Genomic DNA, 20,926 nt, shown 5'->3' with positions numbered 1-20,926 from the left:
CCGAGAGCTGCCGAGGGGCTGAGGGGCCGGGGAGGCGCTCACTTCCGGGTCGGGCCCGGCGGCGTCCGGCGGCCGTGCCGAGGGCCGGGCGGGCCGCAGGTCAGTCGGGGAGGCCGCGGAGCCGGCCCCGCCCGTGCGGAGGAGTGGGGCGCCGGGTGGGCCGCGGGCCCGGGAGGCGGCGAGGCACCCCGAGGAAGGGCCCGGGCCGCGCCGGTAACACGGGCGCCCCGGGCTGCAGGCTCGGGCTGCGGGCCAGTTCGGGGTCCCCAGGCCGCGGGGAGACCCCGGCGGGGCTTTCTGGTGTCCCCGCCCCTCGCCTTCGTCCCCGGTCGTGGGAGGAATGCGAGTCTCTCGAGCGGTTTCCAGAGCGCGGCCCGCGGGCGGACTCCGACCGCTCCTCAGGCTTCCTGCCCCGGACCCGGTGCCGTGGCCCGGAGTCTGCCTTTTCAGCCAGCTCCCTGAGGGTTTGATGCAGGTGGCCACAGCACCGCACTTGGGGACACTCCCCCAGAGGGCAGGGCGCGTCCGACCCCGCAGGGAGCCCGAGTGGGTGCATCTGAGGATGGGGCGCCGTGACCGGCCTTGAGTGGTGATGGTCCTCTGCCTCAGGAGAGGCTGAGGCGGGGTACCTCTTAAGTCCCAGCGCTCAGGGTGCTGCTGTGTCCCTGTCGCTACCAACAGGAATCTCCCGGGGGACAGATGCCGGGGTCAGGAAGCTCAGGGTGAGACCGTGCGGGGGCCGTGCGGCGGGAAGACCTTGGAGTGGGTCCTGCCGATCGGGATCGCGGTAGCCTAGTGTGGGCCCTGCACACATCACTGTTTCTTTCCTCAGTGTCCTCATCTGTCACCACGGACAGTAATTCCCTTCCGATGAGGCTTTTGTGTCAATTAGGTAATGTCTATCAAGTGTCTCCTACAGTGGCTGGCACGTAGTAAGCATTGAGGAAGTGGGAATTATTGACCGTGATACAGGCCCTGCCTTCCTGGGGTTTATAATTCCCTAAACTAGGGATTAAACGCGTGGGATGAAATGCGGCAGAGGTACAAAAGTGTGTTAGGAGAGCTGTGCAAGTATTCGAACTGGCGGTGCTCGGGAAGGTCATGACAGTAGTGAGGTTTGCCTGCAGCTCTGAAGAATAGATAGGATTCCAGGGCGCTGGTAACTGGGGCAGCTGAACCGGCTCCATTCGGTGCCTCAGAGGTGCTTCTCTCACGTGGTCGTTGGGGCTGCTCCTGGGACTTCTAGGCAGTGCAAGAAGTCACATCCATGAGTGGTGTTTGAAGGCCGCACCGTTGGTCCATAATAGATTGTCTAATGACGGTGTTTGACACACATGGCTCTCAACTCAGACTCTAATGGTCTCCTTCCCCCATTTCACTGGAGACTGGCTAAACTGGAGCATCCATGAAAGAATCTTAGTTGACTGCATAAGTGAACGTGAATTGCCGTGGATGTAGTTGAGCATTTTGAGAGCCGTTTTACACTTGCTGTGAAATGTGCGGATACATTGGGAATACCTTTTTTATCACAGTATTGTTTTAGGTTCCGTAGAAGCACCACAGTCACCTGTGGTTCATCCATCTCCAGAATGGATTAAGAAATCAGATCCTTAAAACTTCCCTAAAGCTTCAGCCATTTTAGAGTGAAGAAGCCAGATGCTTTAGAGGTGGTATTTGTTGTTCTTCTGGACCAGTCTGGCTACTGGTATACATAGAATTCTATTCTCAGTCGATAATTTATTTATTCTTTAGTTACCTAAGTATTACGATTACTGTCGTTAATAATTTCTGCTCTTATATTTTGTTGGATCTCCAGAGCCAGTATCAAGTCCCTCAGTATATACCTTATGATAAAGTTTATATCATTATAGATATTATTCATCAAGTACTTACTCTGAGCTAGACACTGTTCCATATGCTTTTTATATATTCTATCAGTTATTCCTCTGATAGTCCTTTGAGGCAGGCACCAGTCCCCCCTCCATCATTTTAGAGATGAGGAAACCGAGGAAGATATGTATTTGCCCAGGGTCCCAGAGCTAGTAAGGGCTGGAGGCTGGGAGCCCGATTCCATGCTACATGCCGATGCCCTCTGCAGACTAGACAGCTCCCTCAGACTTACTATAGTTTAAAAAGATCTGTGAATATCAAAGATCGTAAGCACACCTTACCTTTGCATTATCTTGTGAAATTCATTAAACAGTCATTTCAGCAGCTATGATTTGGTTGGTAGTAGTTTATCATCATTTACAAATCCTCTGAGCCAAAGTTTTCCAGCTTCTCAGCATATCTCAAACTTCTTTCGTATTATATAAAATCCTTCAGTTCAATATTGCCAGTGCTGAGGAAGCGATTTAAGTCACATTAAAGTGTATTTATTTTATTTTCTATTTAGTGTACTATTGGAAATGTCGGTGGTGATTATCCTTTGTTTTTACAGAGGGGGACCGGGACGGCCCTTGTTTTGCAGTTTCTGAAAGTCTTTCAAGACAGAAATTCAGGTGTTGGTGGGAGTGATGGAAGGTCACAAGGCAGAAGAAGAGGTGTTCGATATTCTTCGACTGAACGTGGGGGGCTCTATTTATACAGCCAGGCGTGAGTCCTTGTGCCGCTTTAAGGACTCGATGCTGGCGTCCATGTTCAGTGGTCGTTTTCCTCTAAAAACCGATGAATCAGGTAAATATCTAAAGGCTGTAAGCATGCTCATGAATATTATTAAAATAGGGGTCTAGTTTAAATTCCTTGATTTTCCTAATTACAATGGAATGTGTTAGATTAGTGTATTAATTACTGAGATCCTTAGGACTGTACAGAGACTCATTAAGTACATGGAGAAATTAAATACCAGTTTCTAGACTCTGTGATGCAGTCACTAAAAGTTTTTGTCACTAAAAGTTGACAAAAAGCAAATGTTCATCAAGGCCAACCGTGACCTAATTATGGGGATTAATTATATTTTGAAAGTTGTAATATTCATGCAACTCCATGAGTAAAGGTATTGAGACTGATTAAATTTGTTAGCTTCTCTCTGTGTTCTTCAAGTTAAAAAGCTGCCCTCGTAGCTGACAGGGCAGTCACTGTCAGAGTAGAATTGGCATTAAACTCACCACCTGGGCTGGCTGTGTAGACTTGTGTGGGCTCACGTGTACGCCCGAGAAAATGTCAGGGCAGTAATGTCGGTTACCGTCAGTCACTCAGGGTAGAGGGCTGAAAATCGGTGTTTCAGAAGAAACTGTAAAACGCAAAGTTAGGGTTCTGGGGCTGCTCTCTCTGCTTCTAGTGCTCTGGGCTTCACTGAACCTACCACTGGTAGTAAAGAATCTTCAGCAAGGCAAGTAAGTCTTTGTGCACATCTTGGGGGCTCTGGGGCTCGTAGAACCCCTCTTGCTTCTCTGTTAGAGGGGCAAGATTGAGGAATCTTGAGCCTGAGGGGCTGTTAGCAAACCCTGGGTCTTGAGAGGTTTCTTTGCCACTTGCATGGCAGCAGAAAGAACAGAAAACTCGCTGATGGCTGGTGCCCAGGGCTGGGGTCCACTTGGGTGGAAAGGTTGCTGGTGAAAGACTGGTAAGCGGGGAGTGAGTTTTGTTCTGTACCCCCAAGTTTTACTGTCTTAATCCCTTCTTTTCTCAGCTAATCAAGGGAGAAAAGGAATTATTGAGTAAACTCACACAGAAGTAGCTTTTTTTTGATTCTGCTAAATTGTCTAAGAAAAGGCTTTTATCATAAAGTAGTACCAACATAACACTTTTTAAAGTTTAGTTTCATATAGTACAAAGGGACTAACCTAATAAGTCCAAGTATCTGGCATGCCTGGAGCTAAGAAGCCTGAAGCTGACTCGTAGCGTCCCTGACATACCAACACTGGACATAGTAACGAGCACCCCACATGCCCCCTTGGGGAGGGGCTCTGTACACCTTTCCTGGCCCAGCTGGGCTGGGGTTAGGGGTAAGCTTGTTTCTACCAGCAGGCTGAGGTCTCCATGGCTTTTGCAGTGACCATAGTGCAAATATGGTCATTGCATCCAAAATTCCAAGTGGAGCTCAGAATACCTTTTCCTGTGTGGTAGGTGAGAATACAGAGGATTACCAAATTTGACTAAACCTATTTGAACACTAGGTATTAACTTTCTTGTGAGAAAGAAACATTTCTAATTGTAGAGGTCTTCAGTGTGATTTTAGTTGGACACGTTGAAACTTTATCGTGGTCGTATGCATCTATGTAATCATTTTTGAACTGAATGTTTTCTAGGGGCTTGTGTTATTGACCGAGATGGACATCTATTTAAATACCTTTTGGATTATCTTCATGGAGAAGTTCACATTCCCACAGATGAGCAAACCCGCGTTGCTCTGCAGGAAGAGGCTGATTACTTTGGCATCCCTTATCCGTACAGCCTGTCTGACCACTTGGCCAATGAAATGGAGACATATTCTTTAAGGTCAAATATAGAACTTAAAAAGGTCTTGGCATTTTCCTAAGTTTTAAAAAATATATAAGTGTACATATGTATATGCATTTATTATGCACAAAGCAACATGTGTTATTTTACATAGTTTATGTTGCCACATAAGTCAGACATGAGACAGTTTTACTTTTGATAATTTTTGAAGACATGTTTCTTAATTACTACTACTCATTTTTTAAGGCCAGTATTCTATTCTAGGAAAGCTCATTACATCACCACTCAAAGGTTTATGGAGTTTTTATTCCTCACTGAAGGTTTAACACTTTTTGATGGGTATTTTTGCAGAACTACTCTGCTCTTGAAGTTCTTTTTAAATTAAGAGCAATACTGTAGTATGTGAGGGTATACTGGTATTATTTTATTTACTGAAATAATTTTTTAAAAGAATGGTCATGATAAGTAAAAGATTGTATAAAATCTCTTACCTGATTTAGAGAATGTAACAGTTTGTTACTAAGTTAAAACATCAGTTTGATGAATTCACTTTGAGATCAATAAATCTTTCTTTAAGATGCTTCTATTTTGTCACATTTTAAATATCTTTACATGACTTGAAAAACTTCATTATTTGTTTCTGTCTTATTGATAAGTATTACATTTGCTATTAATTAGCATATTGGGGCATCCAAGCAAAATATTTTTCCTAGATAATTGTTAGTAGTAGAAACTGACCTAAATTGGTTTGAATTTTTGGTTTGGATGTCAGAGTTCAGGAGAGCAAGCTGACAGTATGGTTATTAGGAGAGCAGCATGAGGAGAAAGTTGATTTGGTTCCACATCTCGTCAGGAATTTGCATGGTTGTATGGGTTCTGCTACTGAAGCTATTTATAATTTGAGTTGTCAGTCTTTTGGTGCTATTCACCCCATCTGCAGACTGGGGCTAAAAAAGCATATCTGGAAGATTGAGGTGGGTTAACATTCATCTTCTCAAGTCCCAACTCTGTAGTCTTTTATTCCTGGTTTGTTACAGCAAGCATACATTCATTCTGTCAGCCAACACATGTTTATTTCAAATGCTTTTGGCATATGGAGCACTGTTCTAGGGACTGTGTGGGACACAAGGAAATACAACATACAGCTCTAGCCCTTGAACAGTTTATAATATAGTTGGGAATTCTACAAATGGGCAAGTAAAGTTAAAAACCAATACTGGAGTTAGATAGTAATGTTAAATGAAAGTGCAAGACATGTTAGGGTCCTATTTTCCTTCACTGAATCAATAAATCTTAAGCATCTCCTTTGTGTCGGGCACTATTTCAGGCACTTGGGAGACAAAACAAAATAGACAAAAGTGCCTGTCCTCAGGGCGCTCAACACCATTCCTCCCAGGGAAGGCCCTTGCTGCCCCCTGGGCGAGGCCCTCCTGCTTGTGCCCCTTTGTACCCTGTAGGTCCACTGGCAACACTTTTTACACGGTGTGCTGATGGCGTATTTGACGTCTGTCTTCTGCATTAGCTATAAACTCCAGGAGGGCTGGGTGCCTGTTTTTTGCTCCTCAGCATTGTAGCTCCAGGACCTCAGACAGTGCTCAGCGTTTAGTTGGTACTTAATATTCAAATGAATGAATGACTAGGTAGATAAATGCCGTATGAGTCAGACAGTATGTATTGAGTTCATATATTCATATCTTTCAGTGTAAAAGAACAAGTTAATCTGGTTAACCCATGATTAGAGTTGAAGTTAAAAATAAGCGTCAACCATGGGGCTAGTCAGTAGAAGGTGAAAGGAAGATTGAATCAAATGGGAAATTTAGGAGGAAATAAAGGGAAAAGAAAAAGGTCTGACTTTTAGTTATTATATGAACATTTTAAAATTAAAAGTGATGTTGGTAGTGACGCTAAAGGAGGAAGAAATAAAATAGAATTTCCACATGGAAAAAGATCCTCTCGCTGAAAAGGTGCTGGGTTTTGGGTGGTGCTTTTTGTGGTTTGCTCCCCCCCACCGCCAAATTCACAAATGCGCATGTGGTTTTTAAAGGCACGAAGACTGGGCTGAAATTTATAATCTTCTTCTTTCTCTTATGACCAACTGAAATTTCAGCGTTACGTGAAAGTAATAGAGCAAATTCTTGTTTGCTTTACACCAGAAGTAAATTCAAATTTTATATATTTTTTTGCTCCAGGCTTTAACAGACTTCTGTGATTCATATGGTTTAGTTTGCAATAAACCAACAGTTTGGGTTCTGCACTATCTTAACACATCTGGTGCAAGCTGTGAGAGTAGAATTATTGGTGTATATTCCACAAAAACTGATGGAACAGATGCTATTGATAAGCAACTGGGAGGACGAATTCACAGTAAAAGCATTTTTAAAAGGTATGTCCATATTTAAATATGAAAAGAATCAAAATAAAGTCTTGGTCTCTTCTAAGAGGTGTTATTGAATGGAATATGTGGTTGACTAGAAAAGACCCTTAACATCTTTCCACAGACAGAGTAAGGCCTTATAGCTGTCGAGATAGGCCTGCTACTTGAGAAGATTATAATTAAGACTGTTTCACATACATATGAGCTAAAGGCCATCTACGTGGTGGTACAGTGGTTCTCAACTGGGAGTGGGCATCAGAATCTCCTGAGAGGATTTACAGACAATGAAAGAAAGAAAGAAAAGTCATATGCCTGGGTATCTCCCCTAGGCCGTAGTCTGGGCTCAGAAACATGGGCCTCGAAGACAGCAGTTTCATTGAGTGCCCTGGGCCGCGGAGTCCTGTTCTTAGAAATGAAAGACTTCCCTGCTTCCTCCCAGCATTAAATTCTATGACTTGAACATGTTAAATTTGTAAGGGTTATTCTCTTAATATTTATCCTGTAATCGTATTTACACTGGTCAATTCACTTAGCAAAAATTTTTTTTAATTCTCTGGGAGATTGGATTGAGTCATATATTAGTGACTAGTGCATGACCACATGAGCTTGCTTTTTAGATTGTTAAATATGTCCTCATTTTCTGAATTCTTTATAGGCGAGGATGTTTCTGTATAAGATATAAGTGCCTGGCACAGTGCTAGGAAAGTTTTATTCAAAGTTGTCTTTTCTAACTTTACTGGAGTTAGGTGATTTTATAGAAAACTTATTTTAAAGATTTGTTGGTTTGTCTGCATGGTCTATATTTTGGAATTAACATATACTTTACCATAGTAAAATGAGGTCAAATGTAGATTAGTATATGAGTATAGTATATTACACTCATATAGTATATAATATTATATATATACATATATATACACACATATGCTAAGGAGTCACAGAAGAACAGCTACGCAATGCCTACAGATTTTTTTTGCTTTGTTAATGAGCACTTGAGTGTCTATGAGCTATATATACATATATATATATGCACACTCATGTTTGTACTTAGGTAGTGTATTTTCATTACCTTTTGCAATATTTCTAGAGAGGCGGGAAATAATGTTCAGTACATTTGGAGCTATTATTCAGTAGCAGAACTGAAGAAAATGATGGATGCTTTTGATGCCTGGGAAGGAAAAGGTACAGTACAATTCTTTTATTTCATGCAGAAGGTAGACTTTTCCTTAGTAAGACAAAGTAAGCTCAAATACTACATTTCTTTTTTTGAGAAATTATTTTTTTGTGTGGGTTAAGGTATTTGTCACCTCATAGTAACATTAAGGCAGTTTATTTACAAATCTTTAAACTCCATATGTTGCTAGATATTATTACTGGGTTTATCATTCAGTAACCTAAAATATGCTTCTGTTCGTAATGCTTGTTTAGTTCAATTAAACAAGAGTTCATTTAGCAACTACATTGTACCTGGCATTGTCCTAGGAACTATACCTCTAAATTAAGCATAAAATGTATAATCCAAAAAAAGAGAGAAAATGAAAATAATGCTGGGGAAGTTGTTTAAGGAGCCCTTAGAAAACAGTTAAAATAATCTTTAAATGCATGCTTTGAAATTTGACCGTTTCACCAAGCTGCTTAAAGTGAGTTGATAATAATAATGCTGTTTAATGTCCAGTGTGATAAATAGTTTACATTCAGTATCTCTCAGTCCTAAAACAGCCTTGAATGCTGTTTACCATTTTATTGATGAGGAAACTGAGTCTCAGGGAGGCCATGCCGCTTGCTTAAGGATCACAGAGGGTTAACTGTTCTATGCTGAAGTATTTTTTTTTTCTTAATTAACAATCGTGTATTGAGTGTCTGTTAGGTTCACCACTATAGTAAGTCCTAAAATTGGGTCCAAAGATAAGTAAGACACATCTTAGTCCTCAAATGCTCTTAAAAGCCAGTAGGCGCAGACATGGCAAGTCATGTAAGATTGAATAAAAGGAGAGGAAAAGGCTTTTAAGAACTCTCTATCAGCTGTTCTTCCTTCAGGCAGGGTGCTAGAACCAACCTTTCTTCCTTTCCTCAATTTGCCCCCTCACTTTTCCTCCTTTTTCTTTTCATATCACACCCCCAAGTATCTAGGATCAAGTATAATGAAAGAAGTGCTCTTCTCTTTAAAGAGCTTATTATTTTAGATTTAATTGACTTTGAGATACTTAGGCTTGAGTTGAGGAACAAACCCCTGGTGTTCTCTGTGTCTCCTTTTGTGTCTCTCGCCTGGCAGGCTGCCCAGGAGGCTTCTCGAGGGCCCTGGCTGGGCTTCTGTCTCCACTGACTAAGGAAGCTGGAGCGGAGAGCTGGAATCACTGACTTTTAAAAAGCGTGCAACTGATTTTAACTTTTTAGAAAGCACGTAATGAAGTATCATTGTTATTTAACAGTTCTGGGGGGCCTGTGGAAAGCCATAAGGCAGGAAACAGAATTAAGAGAAAGAACTATTGGAAAGAAGAAGACAGTTGTTGTTATTTTTGTGGGCAACATATCTTTTTAGAAAACCCAAAGAATAAACTAAAGATATTTTAAATGATGAGTTCAGTAGACTAAACCAGCTGGATACAATATAAGTAAAGAAAGCTCAGCAGCTTGCCTCTGATAGATTAATGAGAAATTATAGGGGAAAATCCCATTCACAAAGCAATAAACAAAACGAAATAACTAGGACTGCCCCGCCAAGAAACGCTTGGGCCTTTTTTGAAGAAAACTGCTAAAATGTATTCATCCATCCATCCGTCCATCTATCCATCTATGAAAAAGAAAACATGAAGATTACGGTGGGACATAGCATGATTCTGAATGGGAAATCTGAGTATCACTTCTTCTCAGATTAAATTATAGGTTTGACACAGTTACTACCAAAATATCAGTGGAACTCTTTGGAAATCTTGAAGAAATGATTCTAAAATTCCTTTAAAAGAATAAACAGGTGAAATAGCCAAGAACATTTTGGGAAGAAGAAATCATTAGTGGGATGAGTCTAACTATTTGGTAGTAAAAATGCTATACATAGATTTATAGTAATAAAAACCATGTATTTCTGGTAGAAGAATAGATTCAGAGATCAGGAGTAAACCCCAATAAAACTTTATTATATTTGTAAGAATAAAAATACTATGTGATAAAATATTAAATATCAATGAAAAAAGGGTAGATTGTTTAATAAGTGAGAAATATACTTGGGAGAGAAAATAGAACTCCAGCCTCACGTCATTTATCAAAATAACCCCAGGTGGATTTATAAATGAAATATGAAACTATAATAAACTATAATGAAATGTAAGCAAATAACTGATTTCTTAATAGATAAAAATTATAAGCTTAAATCATAAAGACAAAGACTAATAAATTTGATTACATAATATTTAATATATTAACCTTAAAACAAAAAATTGTAAATAAAATTAAGGCCAATCAAAGACTTGGATAAAAATGTTACATTAGTTGGACAAAGAATATCCTTGATATAGAGAGGGTTTATTTAAATTGATTAGAAAATCAGCTCAACCCATACTACAAATAAATGTGCAAGATTGATGACCATAAAATTCCCAGAAAGGGAAACAAACATGTGGCAGGAGGTTCAAACTCATTATTTATCAATGAGATATACATTAAATGAGAACTATTTTTTATATCCCAGATTAGTAAAGATCTCTCATGCATTTTGAAAGGAGTAAAAATTAAAACTGCTTTTTTTGGAAAAAATTTATCAATCAGTATATATCAATAACATCAAAATTGCTCATATTCCTTGACCCAGTAATTCTACTTCTAGGAACCTTCCTTAAGGACATAATCAAATGCAGAAAAAGGCTTATGAACAGAAATGTTTATTAAGCATTATTCATAATAGGGAAAAAATAAAAACAGTCTAAATGTCTACAGTAGAGGATTAAATACGTATTGGCACATCCTTGGGATATAGATGGGATATAGCTATTAAAATTATTTTGAATAACTTTTTACAGGATTGCTTTGACTATTTGGGGTCTTTTGGTGTCCCATATGAATTTTAGGATTCTTTATTCTATTTCCATCAAGAATGTCATTGGGATTCTGATTGGGATGGCATCAAATCTGTAGATTGCTTTAGGTAGTAGGGACATTTTAACCATATTTATTCTTCCAATCCACATGCGTGGAATATCTTTCCATTTCTTTATGTCATCATTGATTTCTTTCAGTAATGTCTTATAGTTTTCATTGTGTGAGTCTTTCACCTTCTTGGTTAAATTTATTCCTAGATATTTTATTCTTTTTGTTGTGATTGTAATGGGACTGTATTCTTGAGTTCTCTTTCTGTTAGTTCGTTATTAGTGTATAGAAATGCAACTGATTTTTTTAAGTTGATTTTGTACCCTGTAACTTTGCTGTAATTGTCGATTACTTCTAATAGTTTTTCAAAGGATTCTTTAGGGTTTTCTATATATAAACTCATGTCATCTGCAAATGACGAGAGTTTGCTTCTTCATTGCCTATTTGGATACCTTTTGTTTCATTTTCTTGACTAATTGCTCTGGTCAAGACCTCCGGTACTATGTTGTATAAGAGTGGTGAGAGTGGGCACCCTTGTCTTGTTTCTGTTCTGAGAGGGATGGCTTTAAGTTTTTCCCCACTGAGTATGATGTTGGCTGTGGGTTTTTCATATATGGCCTTTATTATGTTGAGGTGCTTTCCTTCTATACTCATTTTATTGAGAGTTTTTTTTTTTTAATCATAAATGGATGTTGGATCGTGTCAAATACTTTCTCAGCATCTATTGAGATGATCATGTGGTTTTTATTGCTTATTTTGTTAATGTGGTGTATCACATTGATTGATTTGCAGATGTTGAACCATCCCTGTGTCCCTGGTATAAATCCCACTTGATCATGATGTATTACCCTTTTAATGTATTGCAGTATTTGGTTTGCAATATTTTGTTGAAGAGTTTTGCATCTATGTTCATCAGTGATATTGGCCTGTGATTTTCCTTGTGTTGTCCTTATCTGGCTTTGGGATCAGGTGATGTTGGCCTCAAAAAATGTGTTAGGAAGTGTTCTGTCTTCTTCAATATTTTGGAATAGTTTCAGAAGGACAGGTATTAAATCTTCTTTGATTGTTTGGTAGAATTCTCCAGAGAAGCTGTCTGGTTCTAGACTTTTATTTTTGGGGAGGTTTTTGATTACTGTTTCAATCTCTTGTGATTGGGCTATTCAGATTCTCTATTTCTTCTTGATTCAGTTTTGGGAGGTTGTTTGAGTCAAAGGATTTATCCTTTGCTTCTAGATTGTCCAATTTGTTGGCATATAATTTTTCATAATAGTCTCCTACAAGCCTTTGTACTTCTCTGGTGTCCATTGTAAGTTCTCCTCTTTCATTTCTAATTTTATTTGAGCTTTCTCTCTTTTTTTGTTAGTGAGCCCGGCTAAGGGTTTGTCAAATTTGTTTATCTTCTCAAAGAAGCAGCTCTTTGTTTCATTGATCCTTTCTACTGTTTTTTTGGTTTCAATTTCATTTATTTCTGCCGTATTTTTATTATTTTCCTCCTTCTGCTGACTTTGGGCTTTGTTCTTCCTTTTCTAATTCTGTTAGGTGTAGTTCAAGATTGCTTGTTTGAGATTTTTCTTGTTTGTTAAGGTAGGCCTATATTGCTGTGAATTGCCTCATAAGACCACTTTGCTGCAACCCATGAGTTGGTATGGTGTATTTTCATTTTCATTTGTCTTCAGATATTTTTTGATTTCTCCTTTAATTTCTTCAGTGACCCATTGGTTGTTCAGTAGAATGTTGTTTAGTCTCCACATATTTGTCACTTTCCCAGCTTTCTTCTTGTAGTTGATGTCTGGTTTCATAGCATTATGGTCAGAAAAGATGCTTGATATGATTTCAATCTTAAATTTATTGAGGCTTGCCTTGTTTCCCACTGTATGGTCTGTCCTTGAGACTGTTCCATGTACACTTGAGAAGAATGTGTATTCTGCTCATTTTGGATGGAGAATTCTATACTTATCTGTTAAATACATCTCATCCAGTTTTTCATTTAAAACCACTATTTCCTTGTTGACTTTCTGTCTGGATGATCTGTCCATTGATGTAAATGAAGTGTTAAGGTCCCCTGCTATTATTGTGTTGTTGTTAATATCTCCTTTTAGATTTGTTAATAGTTGCTTTATGTACTTTTGTGCTCCTGTGTTGAGCGCATATATAAGTGTTATGTCTTCTTGGTGGACTGTCCCTTTTATCATTATATAATGCCCACCTTTGTCTCTCATTGTCTTTTTTACCTTGCAGTCTACTTTGTCTGATATAAGTATGACAACACCTGCTTTCTTTTGTTTACCATTAGCTCAGAGTATCATCTTCCATCTCTTCACTCTGAGCCTGTGTTTGTCTTTAGAGCTGAGATGTGTTTACTGGAGGCAGTATATTGTTGGGTCTTGTTTTTTTTTTTTTTTTTTTTTTTAATCTATCCTGCCACTCTGTGTCTTTTGGTTGGTGAATTCAATCCATTTACATTTACAGTGATTATTGATATATGAGGGCTTAATGTCACCATTTTATTCCTTGTTTTCTGGTTGTTCTGCATTTCCCTTGTTTCTCATTCCACGTATTTCGGACTGCCAATTCAGTTTGGTAGTTCTCTATGATGGTTTTCTCAGTTTTCTCTTTATTTATCATTTGTATCTCAGTTCTGAATTTTTTTTAGTGGTTACCATGAGGTTTGTATAAAAAAATCTTGTAGATGAGATAGTCCGTTTTCTGATAGCCTCTTATTTCCTTAGTCTAAGCTGGCTCCATCCCTCTCCTCTTTCCCTTCTAAGCTATTGTTGTCACAACTTATTCTGTTTTGTGTAGTGAGTTTGTGGTTAAAATGACAAGATTATTTTTTATGTTTTCCTTCCCTTTATCTTTAATGTTATAATTAAGTCTTTGCTAGCCTTTTCTGATAGAAAGCTGCAATTTTCTGATTTTGTCTGCCTGTTTATCTCCTTGCTCAAGGTTTTGTGAATGCTTTTTTTCCTTTCAGTTATGAGGGCCTTCTTGATCATTTCTTGTAGGGAGGGTCTTGTGGTGATGAACTCCTTCAGCTTTTGTTTATCTGGGAAAGTTTTTATTTCTCCATCATATCTGAAGGATCTGTTCACTGTATAGAGTATTCTGGGCTGAAAGTTTTTGTCTTTCAGAATTTTGAATATATTGTTCCACTCTCTCCTAGGCTGTAAGGTGTCTGCTGAGAAATCTCGTGAAAGCCTGATAGGGGTTCCTTTGGAAGTTGTTTTCTTCTGCCTTGGTGCCCTTAATAGTTTTTCTTTGTCATTGACTTTTGCCAGTTTTAGTACTTTATGTCTTGGAGAAGGTCTTTTTACATTGATGTAATTAGGAATTCTATTAGCTTCTTTTACTTGTAATTCCAGCTCCTTCCCCAGTTTTGGAAAGTTCTCAGCTGTTATTTCTTTGAGCAAGCTTTCTGTTCCTTTCTCCCTCTGTTCTCTCTCTGGAAAACCTATAATCCTTATGTTGCATTTCCTAATTGAGTTGGATATTTCTCAGAGAATTTCTTCATTTCTTTTTAGTCTTAATTCTCTCCTCCATCTGAAGCATTTCTGTATTTCTGTCATTCAGATTGCTAATTCTGTCCTCCATAATATTAGCTCTGTTATTCAAAGACTCCAGATTTTTATTGAGCTCATTCATTGTGTTTTTCATCTCTAATATTTCTGATTGGTTTTTCTTTATAGTTTCAATCTCTTTTGTGAAGAATTCCCTCTGTTCATTAGTTTTAATCCTGATTTCATTGAACTGTCTATCTGAATTTGATTGCAACTCGTTTAGCTTTCTTATGATAGCTATTTTGAATTCTCTGTCATTTAGATTGTAAATTTTTGTGCCTTCAGGATTGATTTCTGAATGCTTGTCATTTTCCTTCTAGTCTGGATTAGTAATGTATTTCTTCATCCTATTTGCTGGGGTGGATTTCTTCTGTCACATAGTGGTAGTATCTGGTTGTAGATTCCACCTGCTGCCACTGGGGGGCTGGGGTCAGCAGCTGTGTATTCTGAGCCTGCCAAGATACCTGGTGTCTGTGCCTGACCTTTAGAATCTATGCTATCAGGGCCTGTGTGCGATTCCCTGCTTGCAACGGCAGCTTTACTAACATATGCATGGGCACTTTGGCGGGGGTCACTTGCTCTGGCTGACCAGCTCAGCTGGTGCACCAGGCAGGGTGGGGGGCACTTTTTTTCATGTGTGCACTCCCTGGGGCATTCTCGCTCTGCCCTCGCTATCTGCCCTGCTGGGGTGCTCACTTGATGAAGACACCCCTGCAAGAGCTTAGCCTCCTCTCTGTGGGGCTTTCCTATGGGCTGTGAGAGAACTTGGAGAGCAAAGGCATTCCCACGGAGAGCCACCCCTTCCGCTTCTCTTCTCAGAGCTGCACCTGGTCCTGCGCCCTACGTCACTCCCGGGGAGGGAGAGGAGATTCTCTTACCTCCTTCCACTTTCTTCTGGGGGTTCCAGCACTTCCACTTTCAGACATATGGCTGCATGGGTCTCTTAGATGTCTTTTGTGTTGTGTGAATGTCCTCTGTTGCTTTAGAAATGTCCTTTTTCTTGTATCTTGGGGGGAGAGTCTAAGGAAAGAGCTCACTCCGTCATGAGGCTGACATCTCTTTCTTTAAGCGTTTTTTAATGTGTCTATATAATTTTTTATGCTTCCTTTTTAAAAAATTAGGGGAAATTCACATAACATAGAATTAATTAAAGTGTACATTCAGTGGCATTTACTATATTAACAATGTTGTGTAAACACCACGTCTATCTAGTTCCAAAACATTTTCATCACCGCAAAAGGAAACCCCATACCCATTAAGCAGTTACTCCCCATTCCCTTCTCCTCTCTGCCTCTGGTAACCACCAGTCCACTTTCTGTCTCAATGGATTTGCCTATTCTGGATATTTCATATATATGGAGTCATATCATATATGACCTTTTGTGTCTGGCTTCATTCACCTAGCCTAATATTTTCAAGGTCCATTAGACTACAGCCTTCAATCAGAAATATCAGATTTAAAAGTTAAAATGAATTTGACTGGAATCTTAGTGTAACACATTAACTCAAATTATTCTTGTTTGAAAAGGTGCTTATAGGGTACTGATATCTCATAGTCACATAGTGGTTGCCTCTTACAGAGTGGTTCACAAAATTTACCTGATTTGATGGTCACAGCAACCCAGTGAGGTAGACAGGGAAAGTGTTAGAACCCGCACTGTCCAGTCCTTACACTACTACTAACACTAATATTATGACTTATAGTAAAAGCACCTAAGATCGCTTGAGTGCTTTGTCTGTGCCACGCCCCATTCTAAGAATTTTGCATTTATTTACTAATTTAATCCTCACAACAATCCTAAGAGGTGTATGTACTACTATTGTCATCATTTCATTTCACAGGTGAGAAAATTTAGGCACAAAAGGTAAGTAACGTTCTCAAGGTCATGTGATTAGTAAGACAGAAGTGAGGTTCAGACCCAGGCAGTCTTCGCTTCAAAGCCTGGGCCCTTAACCAGCACACACTCAGTTGCCCAGGGCCCATATAAAATCTTGCTGATTGTAAGTGGCAGAGCTGCGGCTGGTCTGGCTTTTCCTAGACCCAGGCCATGGCTGTGCTACTACTGCCCTGACTCTTCTTAGGAGCACTTCCTGTGTACACCTCCCTTTGTCAAATGGGAGGCATGGACCTCAAACTCTTTTTGGCCAGTCTTACTTGAAAGAGTGTTGCTGAATCTTTTGCAGTAAACAGTGGCTTTCTTCATGATGAATTTTTATCTTCCAGGTGTTAGCTACTGGCGGGTGCCTCATGAGCTGATAGAATGTTGGACTCTGGAAGAGCGGCCTTTACTTGGAAGCCTGCGTCACATGGCCCCAATTCGAAAGAGGTTATCTGTGTTCTGTTGATTTTTTAAAATCTGTGACCTATATTTTTACTGCCTTTATTGGAGAAGTGAATAATGGTTCTTGACCTTACTAAGCTTATTAGTCACCTAGATGAATATTCTGCCTTACCATCAAAATATAAATCTTGATAAATGCAGTCACCAAAACTATGTAAAACCTGGAAATAATTACGTAAAACTGAGTTATGATAGATTCTTTTTTGGAGAGTGTGATTTTAAAAATACTAGTGGACACAGTAGGAATGCTGCAGTATTTTTCCCTACAGAAGTGAAATCCCGGACTCTATTCGAAGAAGTCAAAATATTTATTAGACTTAATATTTGGGATTTCCTGTGACTTATTCTTAATTCCTTTCTCCTTTTTCTTCTCACAGATAGCATTTTTGTTTAATGATATATTCTAGTGTTCTATGAAATTATTAGCATTAAATTCATTCTACATCTGTGCCTTTTGCTGTGTTTTAAATACATTTAAAATCATATTTCTTTTTCATGGTCTGGGTATTATTCACGGTTTTCAGATGTTCTAATTTCTTGATCATCTACTCTAGAATTTGGAATTTTAGACTGCTTTCTTACTTCTGCCCTCTAGATCTTTCATAGAAATGCAGAGAAGTTTATTCAGTTTTTAGTGGTTAATCATCTCTTGTTAAAACAGATCTTTTTTCCTAAAGGATCTCATTTTATTATCATTATTTATTTTGTCTTTTGAACTTATAGTTAGCAAATATTATTTGGGTATAGATCAGTGGTTCTAACCTGGGGGCAATCTTGTCCTCCAGGGGATATTTGGTAGTATTTGAAGACACTGTGGAGTGCGGGATGCTACTGGCATCCAGCGGGTAGAGGCCACTGATGCTGTTAAACCTTCTAGAATCCACAGGGCAGCCCCCATAACAAAGAATTATCCACCCACAAATGGCAGTAGGGCTAAGGTTGAGAAACCTTGGTCTAGAGTCTAGTGGAAGATGTAGGCAGAAAACAAAGCAAGTAGGAATGGTTTTATGGAGACTTTCCTCTGTGTTAGTTGTCTTCCCCCTGGAACTTTGTTAAGCATCATTTTTGTTTCATGGGTACGATAATGATAATGATGACTTGGAAGTACTTGTGAGGTCCTGAAGAACCGTCTGACTCACTTGAGAAAATTTAGTTATGTTCAGTAGAGTTTTAGAGTTGGATATATTATATTCACATTCTTTATTACAAATGGCAATTTTGAAATCACCATGCTGTTATGATCCCTTTTCCAAGAATCGGAATTCACTTGTTGTATTTGCCTCTGAAAACACAACAGTGCTGGGTGAGAGGGAGAAGTCTTGGAGGATTGCTATTATACTTCGTGTTCAGGAGCTGATCTTCATGAAGTAAAACTGATGGAAGCAGTAGGGGGAGCAGGCAAACTTTTGACAGTGGTTGTTTGATAGTTTTAAGGTCATTTAAAACAATATTCTGTGTGATTTATCCTTCATTTTGTTATGTGGTGTATCACACTGACTGATTTGCAGATGTTGAACCATCTTTGATCTCTGGAATAAATCCAACTTGATCATAGTGTATCATCCTCTTAAAGTGCTGTTGAGTTCAGTTTGCTAATATTTTGTTGAGAATTTTGTATGTATGTTCAGCAGGGATATTGGCCTATATTTTCTGTCTTGTGGCATCTTTGTCTGGTTTTGGTATCAGGGTAATGCTGACCTTATAAAATGAGTTTGGAAGAGTTCCCTCTTCTATTTTTTGGAAGAGTTTGAGAAGGATTTGTATTAATTCTTCTTTGAATGTTTGGTAGAATTCACCAGTGAAGCCATCTGGTCCTGGACTTTTGTTGGTAGGTTTTTGATTACTGATTCAATCTCCTTATTAGTAATCAGTCTGTTCAGATTTTCTTTTTCATCATGATTCAGTCTTGGTAGGTTGTATGTTTCTAGGAATTTATCTGTTTGTTCTAGGTTGTCCAATTTGTATGTACATAATTATCTATAGTAGTCTGTTCTTATCCTTTGTATGTCTCTGGTATCAGTTGTAACATCTCTTTCATTTCTGCTTTTATTTATTTGAGTCCTCTCTCTTTCTTTTCTTGGTGAGTCTAGCTAAAGGTTTGTCAAATTTTTCCCCCGCAGAGAATCAGCTGTTAGTTCAGTGATCTTTTCTCTTGTCTTTTTAGTGTCTATTTCATTTATTTCTGCTCTAATCTTTGTTATTTCCTTCCTTCTACTAACTTTGGGCTCCGTTTGTTCTTCTTTTTCCAGTTCCTTGAGGTGTAAAGTTAAGTTGTTTGTTTGAGCCTTTTCTTGTTTCTTGAGGTAGGCATTTATTGCTATGAACTTCCCTCTTAGAACTGCTTTTGCTGCCTCCCATAAATTTTGATATGTTACATTTCCATTTTTGTTTGTCTCAAGGTATTTTTTTTTTTTAACGTCTCTTTTGTTTTCTTCTTTGACTCACTGGTTCTGTAGCATGTTGTTTCATCTTCATGTATTTGTTAATTTTCCAGTTTTCTTCATGTAATTAATTTCTAGTTTCATACCATTGTTGTTGGAAAAGATGCTTGATATCATTTCAGTCCTCTTAAATTTATTTAAAACTTGTTTTGTGCCCTAATATATGATCTATCTTGAAGAATGTTCCGTGTGCACTTGAAAAGAGTGTGTAGTCTGCTGATTTTGGATGGAATGTTCTTTATACATCTGTTAAGTCCATCTGGTCTAACATGTCGTTTAAAGTGATGTTTCCTTATTGATCTTCAGTCTGGATGATCTATCCATTGACGTAAGTGGGGTGTTAAAGTCCTCTTCTATTATTTTATTGCTGTCTATTTCTCCCTTTACGTCTGTTAATATTTCCTTTATATATTTAGGTGCTCCTATGTTGGATGCATAAATATTTACAAATATTGTATCCTCTTGTTGGATTGACCCCTTTATCATTATGTAATGCTCTTCTTTGTCTCTTATTACAGTCTCTGTTTTAAAGTCTATTTTGTGTGATATAAGTATAGCTACTCCAGCTTTCTTTTGGTTTCTATTTGCATGGAATATCTTTTTCCACCCCTTCACTTTCAGTCTGTGTGTGCCCTTAATCTAAAGTGAGTCTTGTGTAGGCAGCATATAGATGGGTCTTGCTTTTTTATCCATTCAGCTACTCTGTGTCTTTTGATTGGAGAATTTAGTCCATTTACATTTAAAGCAATTATTGATAGGTATGTGCTTATTTCCATTTTGTTAATAGTTTTCTGGCTGTTTTTGTAGTTCCTCTCTGTTCCTTTCTTCTTCTCTTGCTCTCTTTCTTTGTGGTTTGATGATTTTCTTTAGTTCTATCCCTCAATTCCTTTCTTTTTATCTTTTGTGTGTTTGCTATAGGTTTTTGCTTTGTGGTTACCATGAGGCTAACATATAACAGCTTATAACAGTCTATTTTTTAAAGTTAATTTTTATTGAGTTTATGATAGTTTACAATGTTGTGAAATTTCAGTTGTACATTATCGTTTGTCAGTCGTGTTGTGGGTGCACGCCTTCACCCTTTGTGCCCACCCCCTACCCCCACTTTCCCCTGGTAGCCACTAATCTGTTCTCTTTGTCTACATTTTTAAATTCCTCATATGAGTGGAGTCATAGATTGTCTTTCTCTATCTGGCTTATTTCACTTAACATAATTCCCTCAAGGTCCATCCATGTTGTTGTGAATGGGACAATTTTATTCTTTTCTATGGCTGAGTAGTATTCCATTGTATATATATTCCATATCTTCTTTATCCAATCGTCAGTTGATGAGCACTTAGGTTGCTTCCATGTCTTGCCTATTGTAAATGATGCTGCAATAAACATAGGGGTGCATGGGACTTTTGGAATTGCTGACTTCAAGTTCTTTGGGTAGATACCCAGTAGTGGGATGGCTGGATTGTATGGTAGTTCTATTTTTAATTTTTTGAGAAATCTCCATACTGTTTTCCTTAGTGACTGCACCAGTTTGCATTCCCACCAGCAGTGTATGAGGGTTCCTTTTTCTCCACAACCTTTCCAACATTTGTCACTTTTTGTTTTGGTTATTTTTGCCCTTCTAATGGGTGTAAGGTGATATCTTAGTGTAGTTTTGATTTACATTTCCCTGATGATCAGTGATGATGAACATCTTTTCATGTGCGTATTGGCCATCCGTATATCTTCTTTGGAGAA

The 20,926-nt window shown here is 38.7% G+C and overlaps 1 protein-coding gene across 1 annotated transcript in view; it reads left to right on the top strand.

Annotated features, from left to right (window-relative positions):
* KCTD18 (potassium channel tetramerization domain containing 18) overlaps positions 1–20,926 on the top strand; it is a 33,002-nt gene continuing 12,076 nt past the window's right edge. Inside the window, exons 1-6 of the mRNA XM_046659903.1 lie at positions 1–99; positions 2,441–2,676; positions 4,251–4,462; positions 6,591–6,784; positions 7,863–7,957; positions 16,637–16,739. Of these exons, the coding sequence (XP_046515859.1) occupies positions 2,517–2,676; positions 4,251–4,462; positions 6,591–6,784; positions 7,863–7,957; positions 16,637–16,739 (764 nt within the window). The 5' untranslated portion in view covers positions 1–99; positions 2,441–2,516. The remainder of the gene's footprint in view (positions 100–2,440; positions 2,677–4,250; positions 4,463–6,590; positions 6,785–7,862; positions 7,958–16,636; positions 16,740–20,926) is intronic.

This window comes from Equus quagga, chromosome 4 (genome assembly GCF_021613505.1).
Source record: "Equus quagga isolate Etosha38 chromosome 4, UCLA_HA_Equagga_1.0, whole genome shotgun sequence".
NCBI classification, from domain to species: domain Eukaryota; kingdom Metazoa; phylum Chordata; class Mammalia; order Perissodactyla; family Equidae; genus Equus; species Equus quagga.
The sequence above is the reverse complement of the archived record's forward strand: the minus strand, read 5'-3'. Positions and strand labels throughout refer to the sequence as shown.